At 39.8% G+C, this 21,518-nt stretch overlaps 1 protein-coding gene across 1 annotated transcript; it reads right to left on the bottom strand.

The window, feature by feature from the left end:
- Window positions 1-1,147: 1,147 nt before the first annotated feature.
- On the bottom strand, window positions 1,148-20,518 carry LOC308086411 (uncharacterized protein; the record flags this gene model as incomplete). Its single annotated transcript, XM_080429932.1, has 4 exons — window positions 20,464-20,518; window positions 3,695-3,838; window positions 2,818-3,170; window positions 1,148-1,168 (listed from the first exon to the last, which is right to left on the bottom strand). Exons 2-4 carry the CDS (start codon window positions 3,801-3,803, stop codon window positions 1,148-1,150), a joined length of 483 nt encoding a protein of 160 aa, XP_080286058.1. The 5' UTR covers window positions 3,804-3,838; window positions 20,464-20,518.
- Between the last annotated feature and the right edge of the window lie 1,000 nt (window positions 20,519-21,518).

Raw genomic sequence — 21,518 nt, 5'->3', positions numbered from 1 at the left:
ACAAACATAAGCACAGAGCTCATCAACAGAGACAGTCATTATCACTGCCTCCAGGCAAAACACAACACACTTGTTCTTCATCTACTGATGGATTTATTTGGCTCAATCACAACATTCTCAATCAACCGTCAAACTGTTAATACATAAAGATATAAAATAAACAAGCACTCACATTATGCAAATGATATAAACATAACAGTGGCGTAAAATTCATGAAGACACACAATAAGAAAATACACCTAAAAATACACATTACTGACTGAATATAACTGTAATATTAGTCTGTAAACCAAATGTCCAGAGACAATGCAATATTCATATTTAGACAATGCATGGTGATTTTTGTACCCCTTTTCTCCCCAATTTAGTCGTTATGCCAATTGATTCCTCCCCACACACACACATGTGTGTGTTGTCACTGTTGTTGTATCCTACTGACTCACCTGCCAGTGAGGAGCCCCCACCAGGAGGACGCCGTAGAGCCTTCGTCCTACTCCTCCCGCCCAGGACTCCCTGCTGACAGGTGGCGCCCCAGACCGTAGGAGTTCTTACAGTGACACAATATCACCTTCACCTGAACACGGGCCAATTGTGTTCATATATACACTCAACAAAGCCGGATGCACAACGTTGGATTCAAACCCACTTTAACACTGTGCCACCCGGATGAAGACAATGTAATATTCATATTTAGACAATGTGTTTACAGTTTAGGCATTTAGCAGACGCTCTTAATCCATAGCGATTTACAGTAAGCAATGACACAAGATAATACATCATAATACATCAAATGCATAAAATAATAGTCTAATAATAAAGTAATACATAAATAAACCAATAATCTAATAATAACTAATACATACGTAAACCAATAACCAATCATCAGCCTACATTGAAACACTATAAGATGCCAGGCCAACAATGAACTGGCATCAGTCTATATAACATGCTATCTAAGTTACATTTTAGCCGTTGCATAATCCTGCAAGGTCGTCAAGGCTAGGGCAATATAAATTTTTAGACAACGCAGTATACATTTTTAGACAATGCAATATTCATATTTAGACAAAGAAATACATCTACTTCCACATAACCTCTTCAAAGGGAGGACGTGTAACAACTAAATGTGTCTTCTTGACAAGGAGTTCTAGGCAGAAACAAACACCTCCTACACAGTGGTAACACAAAAAACAATGTCCATGAAATAAACCACTTAAATATTACAATATTTCCAAAGCTGACAACAGCCAATCCACTACAGATGTGCTGATGAGACTTTAAACCATGTCGGTTGAAACCATTCTCGCACTATTCAGAACGGAAAGGACTCAATTCAGTGTGAATTGTTTGAATGTGTTTCTTTAAGGTACTCTGCCATCCAAACGCTTTCCCACACTGGTGACAGTGGTAGGGCTTCTCTCCTGTATGAATTCTCTGGTGCTTTTTGAAATTACCGTTCTGGCTGAACCCTTTCCCACACTGGTCACAGTGGTAGGGCTTCTCTCCTGTATGAATTCTCTGGTGATCTTTGAGAGTACTGCTCTGGCTGAACCGTTCCCCACACTGGTCACAGTGGTAGGGCTTCTCTCCTGTATGAGTTCTCTGGTGATGTTTGAGATGACTGCTATGGCGGAACCGTTCCCCACACTGGTCACAGTGGTAGGGCTTCTCTCCTGTATGAATTCTCTGGTGAACTTTGAGACTACTGCTATGGCGGAACCGTTCCCCACACTGGTCACAGTGGTAGGGCTTCTCTCCTGTATGAATTCTCTGGTGCTTTTTAAAATTACCGTTCTGGCTGAACCCTTTCCCACACTGGTTACAGTGGTAGGGCTTCTCTCCTGTATGAATTCTCTGGTGAGTTTTGAGATGACTCCTATTGCGGAACCGTTCCCCACACTGGTCACAGTGGTAAGGCTTCTCTCCTGTATGAATTCTCTGGTGCTTTTTGAGATTAACGTTCTGGCTGAACCGTTCCCCACACTGGTCACAATGGTAGGGCTTCTCTCCTGTATGAGTTCTCTGGTGATTTTTGAGATGACTGCTCTGGCTGAACTGTTCCCCACATTGGTCACAGTGGTAAGGCTTCTCTCCTGTATGAATTCTCTGGTGCTGTTTGAGAGTACTGCTCTGGCTGAACCGTTCCCCACACTGGTCACAGTGGTAGGGCTTCTCTCCTGTATGAATTATCTGGTGACTTTTGAGATGACTGCTCCGGCTGAACTTTTTCCCACACTGGTCACAGTGGTAGGGCTTCTCTCCTGTATGAATTATCTGGTGAAGTTTGAGACTACGGCTCTTGCTGAACTTTTTCCCACACTGGTCACAGTGGTAGGGCTTCTCTCCTGTATGAATTGTCCGATGCTGTTTGAGACTACTGCTCTGGCTGAACTGTTCCCCACACTGGTCACAGTGATAAGGCTTCTCTCCTGTATGTATTCTCTGGTGAACTTTGAGATGATCTTTTCTAATGAACATTGTCCCACACTGATCACAACTAAATTGTTTCTTTCCTGTTTGACTCCTCTTGGATGGCTTTTGCTTTAATGATTTCGGGTTCTGGGACAGCTTGTTGCTCAAAGACAATCTTTGTCCTTCCACATGTTGCATCTTTTGTGATTCCAGTATGTTTACAACTGACTTATAATCCCTGTTCTCCCAGTTATCACTGTCATCAGTATCAGATTCAGAACAGTGTGAAGAGATGAGCTGGTCATTGCTAGTTGGTTGTGATGCTTGTATTGTCATGTGTTCAGTTGAGGTGCTGGTTTGAGAATCTGTCTCTCTGTTTTCATCATCATCTTCGCTTTGCACTACCAATAATGTCATCGATGACCCTCCAGCCTCCCCTGAGCTTAGAAGCATCTCCTCCTTTTCCTCTTTAGTATTTGGCGGTTCTAGTTTCACCTGGACCAGACTGGGGCTCCTCTCCTGCTGTTCCTCTTTAATCTGTGGAGGTTCTAGTTTCACCTGGACCAGACTGGGGCTCCTCTCCTGCTGTTCCTCTTTAATCTGTGAAGGTTCTAGTTTCACCTGGACCAGACTGGGGCTCCTCTCCTGCTGTTCCTCTTTAATCTGTGGAGGTTCTAGTTTCACCTGGACCAGACTGGGGCTCCTCTTCTGCTGTTCAAGGGAAACCTCTTCTTTACACACAGGAAGTAGAGTGAGGTCTAGAAGGAGGAAAGAGGACGGAGAACATCAGGGGAGAACAACTCAATAGCCAAATTCCAATTCCTCAACGTCTGCCTCCTCAGCACTCCAGCACGAATCAGAAATGGTTCACATAACAAATGTTCATTTGCTTTAGGGGGAGCACAGAGTGAGTAGAGAGGAGGCTCCCCAAGCCACTTGGAGCGATGATAAGTGAGTGTACATTAAGTGTAGATTTTAGTAGCTTTCCCGACTTCCCTAACCTTTAACAGAAGCGTTGAGTGCCCATCTATTTTGTTGGCAAGGATGATGAATTGATAAATTAATACCTGACAGTCAATGTGTTAATACAATAACACTGCTTACTTTGCAACCCTTTTCTGTTGGTTATTAAAAACTTTAAGCAACATTAAGGAGATCCGTCGTCAAAATACTGTATAGCGCGTAGCTTGTGCATCGGCTACTATAAACATATGATTCTGTAAATACAGACTTCTCTCTGTAGTAGTCAGTTGAAACATACAGTAAATAAGACAGTACATACCTATCCTGTACAACTTTACTACAGGTTGCAGCATTGCATCAAACAGTCCATGTCTCTGGTCCATCTCTCTCTGTTCCTCTGACCATGTTAATGATCTTTTGGAGGCCATCTCTCTTGATAGCGTAGATCTCTCCCTGTGGTGCTCTGTGGAAATAGAATAAAAAACATTTAGTTTTCATTCATCAACCTTACATACCACAGAGAAGATCACTGAAGAGCTTCAACAATACAGTGTTAGCTTTATGTTCAATCAACATCACATTTAGAAGACGTTCATGATACTTTTAAAATACTTTCCAAAGACTCACTTCTAAAGAATTTGTCACAGACAGGGCTCAAATGTAACTGTTTTACTTGGTAGAACTGCTGCTACCAATTAAAAAATTAAGGAGCATCAGAACAGATTAGGAGCACCCACCAACGTTTAAGGAGCACCCATATGTAATCATGTATTTATTTATTTTACATAATTAATACACATTTTAATATAACAATGTGGTTTACAAATATCATAAAATGATGAAAGTAACCTTAAAATGCATGGTAGACCACTGGGACTTTATGTAATATTCTGGGGCCAGGATTAGTTTCCTGACTCTGTCCCTCATCCATCCATCTCTTCATAGAGACTGAGGTATCAAACATCTCCAGATGAGGACCCTCTACACTGATTCCATTCCATCACATGTTCATCCGTTTTTTTGTTCAACTTCATAGCCTATATAGATAATATAATTGGAATTTCTAAGTTATAAAATAATGTCCTTTATGACAAGCGGTGAGATCGCACGTAAAGCGCTGGAATAACAGTGACACAGCGTTCAGCGACGCCCCGCACCGTTGTGTCAATGAGTTAACTAAACGCTACATGATATTACAGGGCTCGATATTAACGGTTGTCCTGACAAGTAATTAACAATTACAGACAATCAAATTAAAATCTTAGTTGTCCGTCGGACATGTCAAACTTTATTTCCACAATAATGTGACGCTCATGTGAAGCATAACACTCTCTCGGTTACACACCGTTGCATTGGAGATATATAGCACTCTCTTGGTTACGCACCGAGACGTATATCAGTTTCTCGTTATGCAGCACGTTGTTGGAGAAGTAGCACTCTCTTGGTTATGCACCGTTGTATCATATGGAGAAGTCTACTCATTGTTGTAGTTGTCCCATACATCATTGTGCTTATGATTAACTGTACATTTCTCAAGATGAAATTCAAAACATTAAGTTTAGACTGGCAGGGCTTGACATTAACTTTTTGAGGCAGATATACGTTTCCCATTCACTTGTCCGGGCACTAAAGTTATGTGGCTATTTTCAAATAGCCACATTTATAGGTTTGAAGTGTTCATGTGGCCTATAGTCGCTTCTTTTGGGCTTGTTTTCAGAGACCAAAATCTGGCAACACTGATCACTTGGCTTTGAAGAGGAGCAGATCTACATGCTCTCTACATGTCATACTGCAATGCGTTGTGGGCTTGTAGATCGGCTATTTTGATTGTAAAAAAAGTAAAAAATAAAACAGGAAGGGTCTTAATTCTTTTTTTTTACGTTGAAATGTCATCGAACGAAGCTTCGAAGCTCCAAACTATTTGGGTCAGCTCTAAATGCTGCTGTGAATGATCCAAGCACCACCGAAGAAGAGTACACCCAGAGATCAGGTGATCACACAACAACAAAAAATCTAGGCATCTTCCATGTTAAAGGATTTATAAAAGTCACATATTCTCTGATTTCTGTTGTGTTTTTCACAAAACAAGTGAATGGGACATTTACTTGTGCAAAGGACAAGTGCCTCAACAAGTTAATGTGAAGCCCCGAGTACCAAATCAATACTGTAGCTATTGCAGTAAGGCACTCTGATTGCATGTCATTTTGTCAAATATAATATACAATATTACAATATATTTATAATGATTCAGATATAGCAGCATTATCAGTCACAATGTATGTGTGTCATTTTAAAAGGAAAAGCAGAAATCCCCAAATGTTTTTAGGAAATAAATACATTATTTTACATACTTTGTTTATGTTACAGCCACACAGGATGTAACATAAACAAAGTATGTAAAATAATGGGAATACAGCATTTCATTTAGCCCCATTTAGAACCTCTCCCTCCTCATACCCTGAGGGAATGAACCAGGCAGCTGATGAGAGGAGGTGGCCGCAGCGTTTTTGCGCTTGACAACGCTTTATGCTGGTGAATATCATGATGAATATTTGTAAATCACTCAAATAATTACCAGAATAATGCCACCAAAAACAAATAAACAGAGTAAGATGGAAGAAGAGATGGAGGAGTTCAGGACAACATTGAACCGTCTGTCAGAGGAGATAGGAAAAATCTCCAAACAACAGACAGAGATGATCGATCTTATGAGCGAGGAGGTGAAACTCCTCAAAACAGAAATAAAAGAAAAGGATATGAAGATCAACGACTTGGAGAAGAGGATGGAAAATCTGGAACAATACACACGAATGGAGGACCTCGTTATTACGGGTCTGGAAACAAAGCACCAAACATATGCGAGGGCCGCGGCAGTCTCAGACAAAGGAGAGGACGCGCCCGAGCAAGAGTTACAAACACTGGAACAACAAGTCGTCAAGTTCTTCGAAAGCAGAAACATGACCATTGACAGCCATAACATCTCAGCTTGTCACACACTACCCCGAAAGGACAGCAAATCTAAGCCTGTTATTATAATTCGTTTTGCTAATCGAAAAGGCAAGATTGAATTGTTAAGACAAGGTAAGAAGCTGGCCAGGACGGGTGTGTATGTGAATGAGCACCTTACGAAAAAGAATGCAGAAATTGCAAGGGAGGCACGCATTCTAAGAAAACAAGAAAAAATTAAAGCAACGTGGACGAGAAACTGTAAGGTTATGATTCGGCTGAATGGATCCTCTGAAGAAGCAAAGGCGGTGATGGTGAAGGAATTAAAAGACCTTGACAAGTACAAATGAATGACTTAATCTTATTTGCGCTGCTGTCGCATGAGAAGACGGTAAAGATCAACGTGAATATGAGTATGACAGTTACATGCTTGTATGAACGACGTCCGTCTATATGCATGTGTTCTTTTTTCCTTGTCTCCTTTTTGGATCTCATGTTTTCTGGACTCTTAATGGAAAGTAAACTTCAGCGAATAATCCCGAATCTCAAATCATGGACACTAATATGGACATAGACTGTTCCTTTCCATTCAATGATGTGGATGATGATGCATTTGGAATAATGGGATCGCGGAATTATGTGGATTATACTGCACAGAACTATGAGGAGCTGAATCTCAAATCGTTTGACTTCACTGAGTACAAGCCATATGAACTTGGAATTAACATTGACCCAGTAAACCACGTTTACAGCGACACCAACTGCAACTGTGAGTACTACACTGAGGAACAGTTTAAAGGCAATATAATAATGGATGGTAGCTTGTCAATGATACATTTCAACAGCAGAAGTCTCCATAAAAACTTTAAAGACATTAAGGACTTTCTATCAAAGTTTAGCAAGTTCAGTGTCATTGCCATATCGGAATCCTGGCTCACAAAAGTCACGGAGGCCGAAGTGCAACTTGACCATTATGAACTATTCACAATTAACAGAGCAAACAACAGGTATGGAGGTGTTGCCTTGTATGTACATAACGACTTTAAATGCAAAATAATAGAAACAATGTCATTAATTGTAGAAAACATAATGGAAATTATTACAGTGGAAATATATGTGGAAAAATCAAAGAGTTTAATAATAAGTAGTGTATATAGAACTCCCGGATCATGTCTTGACACGTTCAGTGATAAGATGACTGATTTATATGGTAAAATCATTGAAAGAAAGACGGTGTATGTATGCGGTGATTATAATGTAAATCTTTTGAATTCAAAGGAAAACAAAAAAACTAGAGACTTTGTGGACACAATGTATAGCTTAAGCCTATTTCCTGTTATTTTAAAACCAACAAGAATAACTTGTAATAGTGCTACCTTGATCGATAATATTTTTACGAATGACATTGAGAGCAAAGTAGTAAGTGGAATTTTACTAAATGACATCACTGACCACCTTCCTGTTTTTGCAACCTTTCACAACTCTATTAAGACAAAAACCCAAAGTTATCATGAAAATCAAACATTTATTCGCAAAAAAACATCAGAAGCTGTAGATGCTCTAAAGGAAGACCTGGGGAAGCAAAACTGGAATGTGGTCTATACTCACGATGATCCAAATGAGGCTTATGATGGATTCCTCTCTATTTTCACTGCCTTATATGATAAGCATTGTCCATTAAGATTACAGAAGAAACACAAATTTGAGGAGAAGCCTTGGATGACTAGAGGCTTAGAAAATGCATGTAAAAAGAAAAATATATTGTATAGGCTGTTTTTAAAGAATAGAACTAAGGAAGCTGAAAATAAATATAAAAAATACAAAAATAAATTAACTAACATAATGAGACTTAATAAAAAGGAATACTACAATAAACTGCTGCAACAAAATAGAAATAATACACAAGGTACATGGAACATTCTAAACAGCATAATTAAGAAGGGCTTAAAAAAATCTGATTATCCTGATCACTTTATCACAGAAAATAAACCAAACATATCTACAGCCAAGGAGATTGTAAATTAATTTAATGATTTTTTATAAATGTAGGTTCAAATTTGGCAAATGAAATTGTTGACCCAATAATTAAGGACGGAATAGATGAGAATATTATTAACAACAACCCCAATACTATATTTTTAACGAAAATTGAGGAGAATGAATTAATTGAAGTGGTAAATAAATTTAAAAATAAACGATCTACTGATTGTGATGATATAGATATGAGCCTAGTTAAAAACATTATAATATATATTGCAAAACCACTGACTCATATCTGCAATCAGTCACTTCAAACAGGAATATTTCCCAATAAAATGAAGACAGCTAAAGTAATTCCAATTTTCAAAAATGGAAATAAGCATATATTTTCTAATTATAGGCCAATTTCCCTTCTCCCCCAATTTTCAAAAATACTAGAAAAACTTTTTGCACATAGGTTGGAGCACTTCATAGAAAAACAAAATCTATTGAGTGACCAACAATATGGATTTAGATCTAACCGATCTACAACCATGGCTGTTATGGAACTTATAGATAAAATATCTACAAACACTGAAAATAATGAATACACTGTGGGACTATTTATAGATTTAAAAAAGGCATTTGACACTATAGACCATAGATTATTATTGAAAAAACTAAATAGATATGGTATTAGAGGGGTAGCTAATGTATGGATTAAAAATTACCTAGAAAATAGATTCCAATATGTACAAATAAAAAAGAATAAGTCTGAATTATTGAGGGTCACATGTGGGGTCCCACAGGGATCGGTCCTGGGGCCAAAGCTTTTCATCTTATATATCAATGAGATATGCAATGTATCCAGGAAGTTGGACTGTGTCTTGTTCGCTGATGATACAAATTTGTTTTGCTCTGGTAAAGATCTGAGGCATCTTCTGGATACAGTGGAAATGGAACTAAAAACAATAAAACGATGGTTTGATGCAAATAAATTATCATTAAATTTAAATAAAACAAAGTTTATGGTATTTGGAAATAGACAAATTGAACAAAATATACAAATTATGATAGATACAGTAAAAATAGAGAGAGTCTATGACAACAAATTTCTTGGAGTGGTTATTGACCATAAGTTGAGCTGGAATCCCCATATAAATCAATTAAAAACAAAAATATCAAGGGCCATTGCAATACTGCATAAAACAAAAGACATTCTCTACACAAATTCATTATATATTCTGTACCAATCCCTAATAATACCACACATCACATATTGTGTGGAAGTCTGGGGTAACACATTTAAATCAATAAGTAACCCAATATACATACTCCAGAAAAAAGCAATAAGAATTGTTAACAAAGTGGATTACTATGAGCCAACCAACACTTTATTCATAAATTCCAACAGTCTCAAATTCAGAGAACTAGTGGACTTTAAAATCTCTCAACTCATGTACAAAATCAATAACAGCATGCTCCCGGACAGTATCCAGAAGATGTTTCATAAAAGACAAACTAAGTATAATCTCAGGGGTACATGCATTTACTCAAAAGAAAAAACAAGAACAAATGCAAAACAAAGATGTACAACATTCAAAGGAGTAACTCTGTGGAACAGCCTTGATAAAGATCTGAAATTGTGTAGCTCATTAAAAATATTCAAAAGATTACTTAAAAATAAGATGATAGATAATTATAAAAAAACATAAATGGCATGTGCCTTCTGTATGACTTTATTTATCTTAGCATATATACAAATACTTGTACAGTACAGCAAACACGTACATGTACAGAAAAGTATCTTGTCCTTGTACCTTGTTTCCTTTTTTTTCTTTTTGTTTTTTGTTTTTTGTTTCTTTTTCTCTCTCCATTTTGACTTTCATTTTTTCTTTGTTTTGTAAAAGGGTAGGCGTAATAAGCAATGCTTCAGCCTATACCTTTTTGGTCAGAAATGTGGGTATCTTTTCTTGATAACATTTATTTTATTTTATTACCTACTGTAATGTTACCACAAATTGACTGACTGAAATAAACTAAACTAAACTAAACTAAACTAAACTATGTAGCTCCGAGATGATGAAAAAAGCGTTTAAATCGCTAATCTACTCAGCCGGTTCCATAATATTCCTACTCTTATTCGTTGTGTTAATACCACCCGGAAGTATCATCCCTTTTCGCAGCGGTGCTGCCACCCCTGGTTGGATAATGAATAACATCTGGTTACATCAGGTGGAAGATGCAATTCAACATTTGACCAGGGGATCAGTAATGTGGCCTCTGCGGGCGCAACTTCCGGTATGTCTTAAAAACATGGAACCGGCTGAGGAGATAAGCTATTTAAACGCTTTTTTCAACTTGTTGGATAGATTTTATTGCGCGTTAAAAGTTAAAATATCTGAGAGCATTGCAGAAAACCTTTACTTTTTGGATATGAAGGGGTAAGAAACATGTAAAGTGGAAAATATTCGAAAATGTCCTGCTCAAACGGCACCGACAAACGTGGAACCTCATCTCGGAGATATACAGCGGAGGGAGAGGTTCCGATTGGAGCTACATTTCATTATGTTATATTCAATTAGTTCACAGAAGATCTTATTTAAAGTAATATATTGTCTCCGGTTTTGAACCTAGCCCACTGATCTGATGTGGAGAGTTCATATCTAGAGAACATGTACCCAAACTTTTATGTTTTCTCTCTGTGAAATGTTGAAGTTGTGTGTATTGTATTAGAATAGAAGCATTGTATGGGATATCAACCATTCTAGGCCTAATGGCTACCCCTGCTATTCAGTTTATTGCAAACATGTAAGCTTGTAGATCGGCTATTTTCACTGAATGTTCATCCCAGAACAGGGACACAAGGATTAATGTGGTTAAGGGACTACACCATGAATTTTAACTTTTTCTTCTTTTTTGGTCTCCCCTACCTCTCTTCTATCCCCCAAAATACCCCAGTTTGAACACTCAGGCTTTCACAGCAAATCTGGGGTTTTCTGTAAAATTGGTCTCAAAACAGGCCAAACTGATTTGCACCCTGACGTGACGTCACGTCAGGGTACAATCCCTCTCGTTTTTCAGTTCCAACCAAAAAATATATATTTTTTTAATTTATGTATTTTATTTTTTTTACTTTTTCCACACAGAACCAGGAGATAACATGCATACACACTGGCTCAATAGCGCCCCGTGCCAAACAGGACAATGTGGTATTGCAGGTGAAAGCGCTTTATAAGCCAGAGAGAAGTTAGTTGGAATTAGTATATCTGAGGCTTGATTTAGGCTCAAACCTTTTGAAAAACGTTTGAGGGACATAGACAATATGATATTATTATTATTATTTTAATTCATGGTGTAGATCCTTTAAATCTACTTATAAGTAAATAAATAAAGAGTGGTTGCAATAGACCATATTCACACGGCAGCCATATTGGAATTTAACATTGAAAGTGCCGCCACCCGGGGTGGCTACTTTCATTGACTTCATAGAAACATGGCCGATGTGTGAATATGGTCTATAGGAGGTTAACCGATGTCGATATGATCGATTAAAAAAAACTGTTTTATCCATTCTGAAAAATATGTGTAAACACTGAATTTGAAAAAGCAATCCCTGTTTATTCCAAATTATTTTATATTATCACCTGGATAATCCCCAGAGCAAAAAACATTTGTGTCTACTGCAAAAAGTACCAGTGACAGCAGCTTAGAAACTTGGCAAATATCATTGATGTAAAGAATAAAATGTTTGGGCCCCAATACTGACCCCTGGGAGACGCCACAAGCAATGTCCAAATGATTTGAGCTGTAATTGCCCAGCTTCACAAACTGTTGACGTCTGTCCAAATAACTTTGTTTTAATCCAGTCTACTGCAATGCCTCTAATACCAATTTTCTCCAGTTTGCTTATTAATATGTTGTGATAGATAGTGTCAAAAGCTTTTTTGAGGTAAATTAATATTCCAATTGCATCTGTGATTCTTTCAATGGATTCCATCAATGCCTGAGATGTTGATCTGTTAGTTCTAAAACCATATTGACTCTCTGAGAGTTGGCTACATTAAATCTTTCCAAGATCTGTCTGTCTGTCTGTGTGCGCGCACGCTTAATAGCATACATTTGTTTGTTGTTACTTGTTAGCACTTAGCACTTATTAGCATGCTCTATAGCAACAAGTATTGCCAAACAGCGCCCAACTACTGCTATAATTGTCCACCAACACGGTCGCGTAGGCTCTGCTTTTGCCCAATGACCAATTTAATAAGCTTCGCTGGGCTTACACACCTGAAGCAAATGAATTAATGAGTGGAGCAACACGCGAGCACCGAACAGCGCTCACAATGAGACACACTCAGGCTCTCTCTGAGTGAATGAGAGGCAGCGCGCACGTCGGTACACCATGTGAAACCCGACACCGCATCACCTATTCCCCGCCCACACCCACACACACACACTACTCTTGAGTCCTACAGCTGGAGCAGCGAGACACAGAGGCAATCATCGGCTGTTCACATCGGCGCAATTTTGATATCGGACCGATACCGATTAATTCAAAAACAACTATATCGGCCGATATATATCGGTTGGCCGATATATCGCACATCCCTAATGTAGGTCCTAATGAGGTCACAACAGTCATGTTATTGTAAAATCTTCTACAATGACCATGAATTCCACAACACATTCCAACAACACACAGAGGTTTTTTCCATCATGTCGCTGCTGGAAATTAGAACAATATCTGGAGCAGAAACAGAAGCAGTGTCAGAGAATGATTCACTGATGTACATTAACTACTATTTGTCATATGTGAGCGGGTACAGTGCTTTAGGCAGCAACGGGGCATTTTTCATTTTTCATTTTATTACAGATTGTTGAAGTACAGAATATAAGCTTTCATATGATGTATCATTCATTGAAATTGGAACACATTTGAAGAAGATGTGATCATTTGAATCTTGTCATCTATAATAGTCCGAACTGAGATAATCCCTTTTAAAGAATTTCCACTTTCTAGCACCTCTCAGCTCCAGGTAATGGGCGTGAACAATGGGTAACTCCTCTAATCACTCCCCCATTTTCGGATTTTTACTGTGGAAAGTAACTAAGTACATTTACTCAAGTAGGCTACTGTACTTAAGTACATTTTTTTAGGTAGAGCCGCTCTACAAGCTCACAATGCGCATTGCAACGTGTTGTGAGCTTGTAGATCAGCTATTTTCAAACATTTGAGTACTTTTACTTTAGGTACTTTAAGTATATTTTGATGCCTTTTACTTTTTATATTGTGGTATTGCTACCACCAAGTGCTTCTTCCACCACTAAATTTGACCCACTGGTAGTCGACTATAGTCGAGGTTTACCTACTAATGATAAAGATACGCACCACCTGGATTAACTCCAACCTGGTGTTTGCACTCTCCATTTACAACCCGTACATCTACATAAACGTTCAGATTTCAAATATAAAGTGCTTACCTCATGACCACGGATGTTACCATTCACTTCGGGTGGGTCTAAGTACCCGTATCTTCCATATTGTTCAATAAAAAGCATTTTAATCCGATCGGCGGCCATTTTCTCATAGAGTTATAACGTATCAGGAGTGCAATACACCCCCCAACCGATACGGCCGCGTAGTTGAAAAAAAAAACGGAGATGGCCATCAATCGGATCAAAATGCTTTTTATTGAACAATACGGAAGATACGGGTACTTATGAGGGCCCGTAGATAATTATAACACCCGTGGCCATGAGATAAGCACTTTATATTTGAAATATGAATGTTTATGTAGATGTACGAGTTGTAAATGGAGAAATGCAAACACCAGGTGTGCCATGACGCTTGGCGGCGAGCTAACAATGCTAGCTCCTAGCCTCGTTACTCCACTGTTGTTTTGGCCACATCTTCAGTGAAATACTTCCATACGAACGTCGAGCGGCCTGTTGTTTAGCTGGGGCTGCCCTCACCTACTGTAGCTGCTGTGTTCGCTACAATGTTATATTGTTTATACAACTAGATTCTGCTAGAAACAACTAGAAAAGACGCAATACTGGCCGCTTCCTATCCCTGGTCCAGAGCGTTAGTGAGATTATTTTTATTTACTCCACTGCGCCCTCTACAGATCTGGACAATTTGAACTAACCATTAACCAAATCTGTAGAGGGCACTGTGGAGTAAATAAAAATAATTTCCGTGTCGTGGACATATTTTATTTTCTGCCCAAAAAGTGTATTTTGCAGAGTAGGTGGGGTGCTGAGAGGCTTCCCACCTCCGAGAATAGACTTTCAACAACACAAAACAGCCTTTGTTTCGGTGAGTAGCGAAATGGTTTTGTTTATTTTCACTACTCTTGAGGGAACTTGAGGGAACTGACTAACGCTCTGGACCAGGGCTAGCCGCTTCCCACCGTGGTGAAGTTAGTTTCAGCCTCAGGTTGAATATTCACCCAGTGGATATTACTCCAGTACAGTAAAATACCTCAAAATTGTACTTAAGTACAGTAATTGAGTAAATGTACTTAGTCACTTTACACCACCACAGAGAGGAGCGAAACTGATGGGCGGGGATTAGGCTTGTAACCGGAGAACAATGGGCCAACGACCAACCAAAACCACTCATGCTACTGTTGTCCCTGCAAGTTAAAACCACTCTCCGCCCCCACAAGACCGACAGAAACACACAGAAACACTGCTGTGTTTGTAATGTAATTTAAACCACTTAATGATTCTAAAACGGATATCTGTTGGGATCGAAAGCTTCCTCAACATTCGAACTGTGTTAATATGGAAAAAAACGAAAATCAGCCAAAAAAAAAAAAAAGTTATTTAGCTAGTTTCTACTGTTTTTCAACTCGCGAGTTGATGCCCGAAACACCAGGCCTGCTCACATATATTGTGATTACCATTATTGACATCTGTTGTGCTGTGATCACCATGATTGACACCTGTGGTGTAAATGCAAGCCAAGGCATCTCAGCCAGTTCAGACCTGACCTGAGGTGAATAAAGACCATTACATTGGGAACCACGCTCCGTCTTATTTGTTGTATACAGTAGTGTTGGATGTAGCCTACTAACCACCAAGGCGATACAACAAAGTGGCGACGAGGATTTGTTGATACCTGCGTGTGTCTTGCACTCGGTTTGACGGGAGATAAGAAAAAGAAAAAAAAAGATGGAAGGACAAGTGGCTGTGGGAAGCATACTAGTGCCGTTGTGAGTACAATCAAACGGAGTGGATAAGATGACGGCGTTGATTGGAAGCATTGGTCCTTTTGATGAAGGTACTGAACAGTGGAGCTCTTATACAGAACGTTTTGAGTATTTTGCGGAGGCAAACAGCGTTGATGATGCTAAGCTGGTGCCGACGTTTTTAACTGTACTCGGACCAAAATCATTCAATTTGTTACGTTGTCTTGTTCAGCCTGACAAGCCTGGATCCAAAAGTTATGACGTGATAAAGGGTTAGCAGCCCATTATTCCCCAAAGCCCTTGGTGATTGCTGAACGTTTTCGTTTCCATAAAATAAATCAAGAGGAGGGGGAGTCTGAAAAAATGTGGAAAAAAAGGGCACATTGAACGTGCTTGTAAGAGCAAGGGAGCTGACAAGACCCCCAAAAACAATGAGAGGCCAAAGCACAGGTTCAAACAGTGACAGGGACAGTCTGTGCATAATGTGCAACACAGCCACGCCACAGCTGAGAGCAGTGGCTCATCTGATGAGGCAAGCGTGTATGTGCTGTCAGTTACTGGGGGCCCAGATGGATACTGGGTTTCTCCACTGCTGGATGGGCGACCAGTGCGCATGGAAGTCGACACAGGTTCAGCAGTCTCCCTGGTGTCTTATGCAGTTTACAAAAAGAACCTGCGGCACCTCTCACTGCAGCCTTCCAGTCTCATCCTAAAAACCTACACAGGTGAGCCAGTGCCTACAAAGGGGTGCGTTGATGTCACAGTTCAGGTGCATGGCCAAACGGCTAAGTTACCATTGTACGTGGTCAAGGGGGATTTTCCATCGCTGCTAGGCCGCTCGTGGCTGGAAGACATAATCCTGGACTGGCGGGCAATCCGTATGCTGCGCAAAGAGGATGTAGGGTTGGCAACTATTCTACACAAACATGCTGCAGTGTTCAATGATGATTTGGGGAGCATGAAGGAGATAACAGTCAAACTGAACATTAAGCCTGACAGCAGACCAAGATTCCTCAAAGCCAGACCAGTTCCCTATGCAATAAGGCGAAAAGTTGAAGCAGAGTTGGAATCCTTGATCAAGAGCGGGGTGCTGGTGCATGTCAGCCAGAGTGACTGGGCCACTCCAATTGTGCCGGTCATGAAGAAAATGGCTCTGTGAGGATCTGTGGTGATTTCAAGGTCACTGTCAATCCTGTACTGGAGGTTGAACAATATCCACTGCCTCACATTGATGATCTGTTCACTGGCCTGGCTGGGGGACAAAAATTCAGTAAAATTGACCTCAACCAAGCATACCTCCAAATGCATGTCGAGGAGAAGTCGAGAGAGCTGCTCACAATAAACACTCTCAAGGGCCTCTAGTACTGCAGATTGCCATTTGGCATAACATCGGCCCCAGCTATCTTCCAGCGTGCAATGGACCAAATACTGAGTGGATTGGCTGGGGTCCAATGCTATTTGGATGACATACTTGTCACCGGAAAGACAGAGGAAGAGCACTTGAAGAACCTGGATGCTACTCTGCAGAGACTGGAAGAGTATGGACTCAGAGTCCGCAGATCCAAGTGTGACTTTTTCCAGCCTGCAGTGATGTTGCTAGCTTTTCAATGTAATGGGTCCTGGGAACCAAGGGTGGTCTTTTAGATGGGTCCCAGGACATTTTATGAGTCCCACAAAAATTCACACCCTACGTGGTGCAGTGCTTGGACCCAGTTCGGTGCCCCCCCGGGACGGTTTTGTCAACGGGGGGCAATAGAATACATTTAATCACAGAACCTTTGTATCATTATTATTTTATTTTGTATCATTTATGAATGTAGAATTAATTTTTACTATTTATTGTGTAGCAATAAAAGACTGAAAACACTGGCTTACAGTGGAATTATTGGCAACTAAAGAAATAGGAATTCAAGAAATAATGAAGACAAATACTGACAATGCCTATTAACATTGGCTTGCAGTTATTGCACATAGCCAAAATGCAATAATAATTATTAGGCTTGTCATTGAGAAAGGAAAATAAAGTTGTCTTTTTGAGGAGAAGTGGAACCTTTTAAGTCACTTTAAGTTTAGCATGAGGGAGAGGGTCTCCCTCTTCAGGGAATTTCTTGATATCTCTACTAGGCTACAGAAAACATTCAGTTGGCTATTAAACATACACAAGACACAGATGATAGACAACCGGTTACTTACAGCTGCCATTAATTTTGATTGCCTTTGTGGTCAAATCAGGGTCAAATGCATAGACTCAACGAGCCATCGTTAACCTGCTAATGTTACACAGCTGATTGGCAACATGCGTTAAACGCATCCATCACATCACTCTGATCTCCATTCTCCAAGCAAGTTGGAGAACACTCTAAAATCGTGGATTTTACTTTGGCTGGTCAATTTAAGATGACAATAGCAACAAAGGTTAGTAGTAGACCTGTATGTATGATGATCAGTTATTATTCCAGACAGTGGTCTATCCAAGACTTTTTTACACGTTTGAGACCAGGTCTCAACCAGCTCCTCATGCCGTCTCACTCTCTCTCTCTCTCTGTGTGTAACCTGGCGTCGCCAGTCTTTCCACCTCTGTGTGTAGCGTAGCCTAACAGAGTGTGTGTGTGTGTGTGTGTGTGTGTGTGTGTGTGTGTGTGTGTGTGTGTGTGTGTGTGGGGGGGGGGGGGGGGGGCTGTGCTGCTGCTGCTGCGACAACGTGTGTAACCAGTCTTTCCACCTCGGAGGAAAACAACGTGTGCGAGAGAGTCTCCACACAACGGTGTCTAACCGAGTTATACTTCTCCAGTACAAAGGTGTCTAACCGAGAGTTATACTTCTCCAAACAACGGTGTCTAACCGAGAGAGTCCATGCACATCACAGCAACTAATTTTACCGCAAATTATTTTTTTATTTGTCTCTGTTGTTGGTGACAACTCTAGTGCGTCCCATGGACGCCACGACGGTGTCATGAATGCGTCCTTTCGCAATATTGTGCGTCAGCGACGCAGGACGCAGGCCTATGAGCATCTCTGCACACACACACACACACACACACAACTCTCTCGCCATGCCTTTCGGCCTGGCGGAGACAATAATGGAAATACAGCATTTCATTATGTTATATTCAATTAGTTCACAGCATATCTTATTTAAAGTAATATATTGTCTCCGGTTTTGAACCTAGCCCACTGATCTGATGTGGAGAGTTCATATCTAGAGAACATGTACCCAAACTTTTATGTTTTCTCTCTGTGAAATGTTGAAGTTGTGTGTATTGTATTAGAATAGAACCATTGAATGGGATATCAACCATTCTAGGCCTAATGGCTACCCCTGCTATTCAGTTCATTGCAAACATGGACTTGTGTAAAAGCTTGTAGATCGGCTATTTTCACTGAATGTTAAACCCAGAACAGGGACACAAGGATTAATGTGGTTAAAATAAGTAAATAAATAAAGAGTGGTTGTGTTAGTTGTATTGTTAACAGGAAGGTTAACATCCACATCTACTGTTAACATTCAGCTCATGTTAATAAATGTCTGTGTTAAATGTAGGTCCTAATGAGGTCACAACAGTCATGTTATTGTAAATCTTCTACAATGACCATGAGTTCCACAACACATTCCAACAACACACAGAGGTTATGTTCCATGATGTCGCTGTTAGAAATTAGAACAATATCTGGAGCAGAAACAGTGTCAGAGAATGATTCACTGATGTACATTTTTACTATTAACTAATTAATTTACATTGAATGAAAGCAAAAAGCTTAATTCTTGAAGAAGATATCAATCTTTCATTCCCTTTCCTTGTGGAACTTTGCTCCGCCTCATTCCTGACGGCACCACCCCCCCCCTGACTGTTTAATGTACATATTTTTCTTTTTGATTACTACTCATTTATATGATGATTTTGCATAGTATTTTATATTTGTCTGTCATTAAATGTCAATCAATTGAGTACAAAGGACCACAATGGAAACGAGCCATAGTGCTTTCTTGGGTTTAAAATCCTCTTAGCAGACCTTGTATTGAACTGTACTTTCCTGTGCTTTTATTTTGCAAACTGTTAATAAAGTATTCAATCAAGCAATCACTAGCTTGTCAATAATCACGGCAATGCTCACCCTCTCATGTAATCTTGCTTAATTCTAGGCCTAGTAGCTACCCTAACCCTGAAACATGACTGTCATATCATGACAGTCATGATGAAACTTCAACCTGTTTTTTGCACCTCTACCATTTACAACCCGTACATCTACATAAACGTTCAGATTTCAAATATAAAGTGCTGACCTCTTGGCCACGGATGTTACAATTTACATCGGGTGGGTCTAAGTACCCGTATCTTCCGTATTGTTCAATAAAAAGCATTTTAATCCGATCGACGGCCATTTTCTCACAGAGTTGTAATATATCAGAGTGCAATACACCTCCCAACCGATAGGGTCGCGTAGTTGAAAGCACATGAAGAAAATTCGGAGAAAATGGCCACCGATCGGATTAAAATGCTTTTCTATTGAACAATACGGAAGATACGGGTACTTAGACCCACCCGATGTACATTGTAACATCCGTGGCCATGAGGTCAGCACTTTATAATTGAAATGTGAACGTTTATGTAGATGTACGGGCTGTAAATGGAGAAAGAGCAAAAAGCAGGTTGAAGATCCGCCATGACGCTCTGGACGGACGAGCGTCGTGTGATCCATGGCTAGTGGCTACCCTTGCTATTCAGTTCATTCAGTAAAACATGGACTTGTTTGACAACAGTCATGTTATTGTAAAACCTCCTACAATGACCATGAATTCCACAACACATTCCAACAACACACATTTGATCTGCTAGGACTGCTGTAGCAGCTATGCTAGCACACTATGCTAACTGCTTAGCTTATTGTCCTTATCCACGGTGTGGGTTAATATGTGACGCAGTAACATTCTCAACACAAACACACATTCTGTAGTGAAAACAACAAGAAGATACAACATGAACTTTACCTGATAAACTCTAACAATCAATGACGTCACTGAGAGTCTCCAGCTTTTAATCCGTTTGAAGCGACGAGGAAAACAAGACTAAAGTCTACACAGAGTGTTGCCACATTGTGTGAGAGAAATAAGCGAAAACAAGCCCAAAAACCTGGAGAGGTGGGTAACAGGACAAGTGGGCACCAAAACCATCTGGGCACTATGGACATGTGGGCACCTGAATTAGGATTCGTGTCCACATAGCATGCTGCTTTGTTGTTGTTGTTGTTGTTGTTGTTGTTGGTAAGTGATATTTAACCCACTGTTCTTTATACCCCAAAACACAACACAACAACGAGGTCAAAAGTTTATTTGCCAAAATCCAAAGTACTGATGTCAAAAGTATTTTATAACAGATTTTTAAAGTACAATATAAGAGTGTAGACCTATTCGTCAAAATAGAAGTTCTGTTAAAAAATAGAACAAATTGGGAAAATGGTAAAATACCAAAAGTAATTGGTGTTAAGATAGAGAAAACATACCGGTAGCTAAACAGTACACGGTAGCAGTACACGGTAGCTATAACATTACAGAAAAAAATTGAGATAAATATTAGCCTACTGTTTAAAAAAAATAGATACAAATAAGTAGCCTAATGTTTTAAAAAAAAATGCTGAACTGCATGCTAGGATAGAGAAAACATAACAGTCTGATTGAAGACTTGTAATAAATGACAGTAATAAATGATGTGTATACTTTTGTGTTTTGTAAATGTTTGACATGCTTATGGACACAAATCCTAGTCCAGGTGCCCAGTTATCTCCACCCCTAAGTGCCCACTCGTCCAAGTGCCTGTATGCCCATAGTGCCCAGATGGTTTTGGTGCCCAGTTGTCGTGGTGCCCACCTCTCCAGGTGCCCACTCATCTAGGTGCCCAGTCATTCCAAAAATATGGTGCCCAGATGTCCATAGTGCCCACCTGTCCTGTCAATTTTATGAATGCCATTTCTCAAAGTCTGTCTGTGTGTGTGTGTGTGTGTGTGTGTGTGTGTGTGTGTGTGTGTGTGTGTGTGTGTGTGTGTGTG

Source organism: Gymnoscopelus braueri (genome assembly GCF_963280865.1).
Source record: "Gymnoscopelus braueri genome assembly, chromosome: 6".
Taxonomy (NCBI): domain Eukaryota; kingdom Metazoa; phylum Chordata; class Actinopteri; order Myctophiformes; family Myctophidae; genus Gymnoscopelus; species Gymnoscopelus braueri.
The sequence above is the reverse complement of the archived record's forward strand: the minus strand, read 5'-3'. Positions and strand labels throughout refer to the sequence as shown.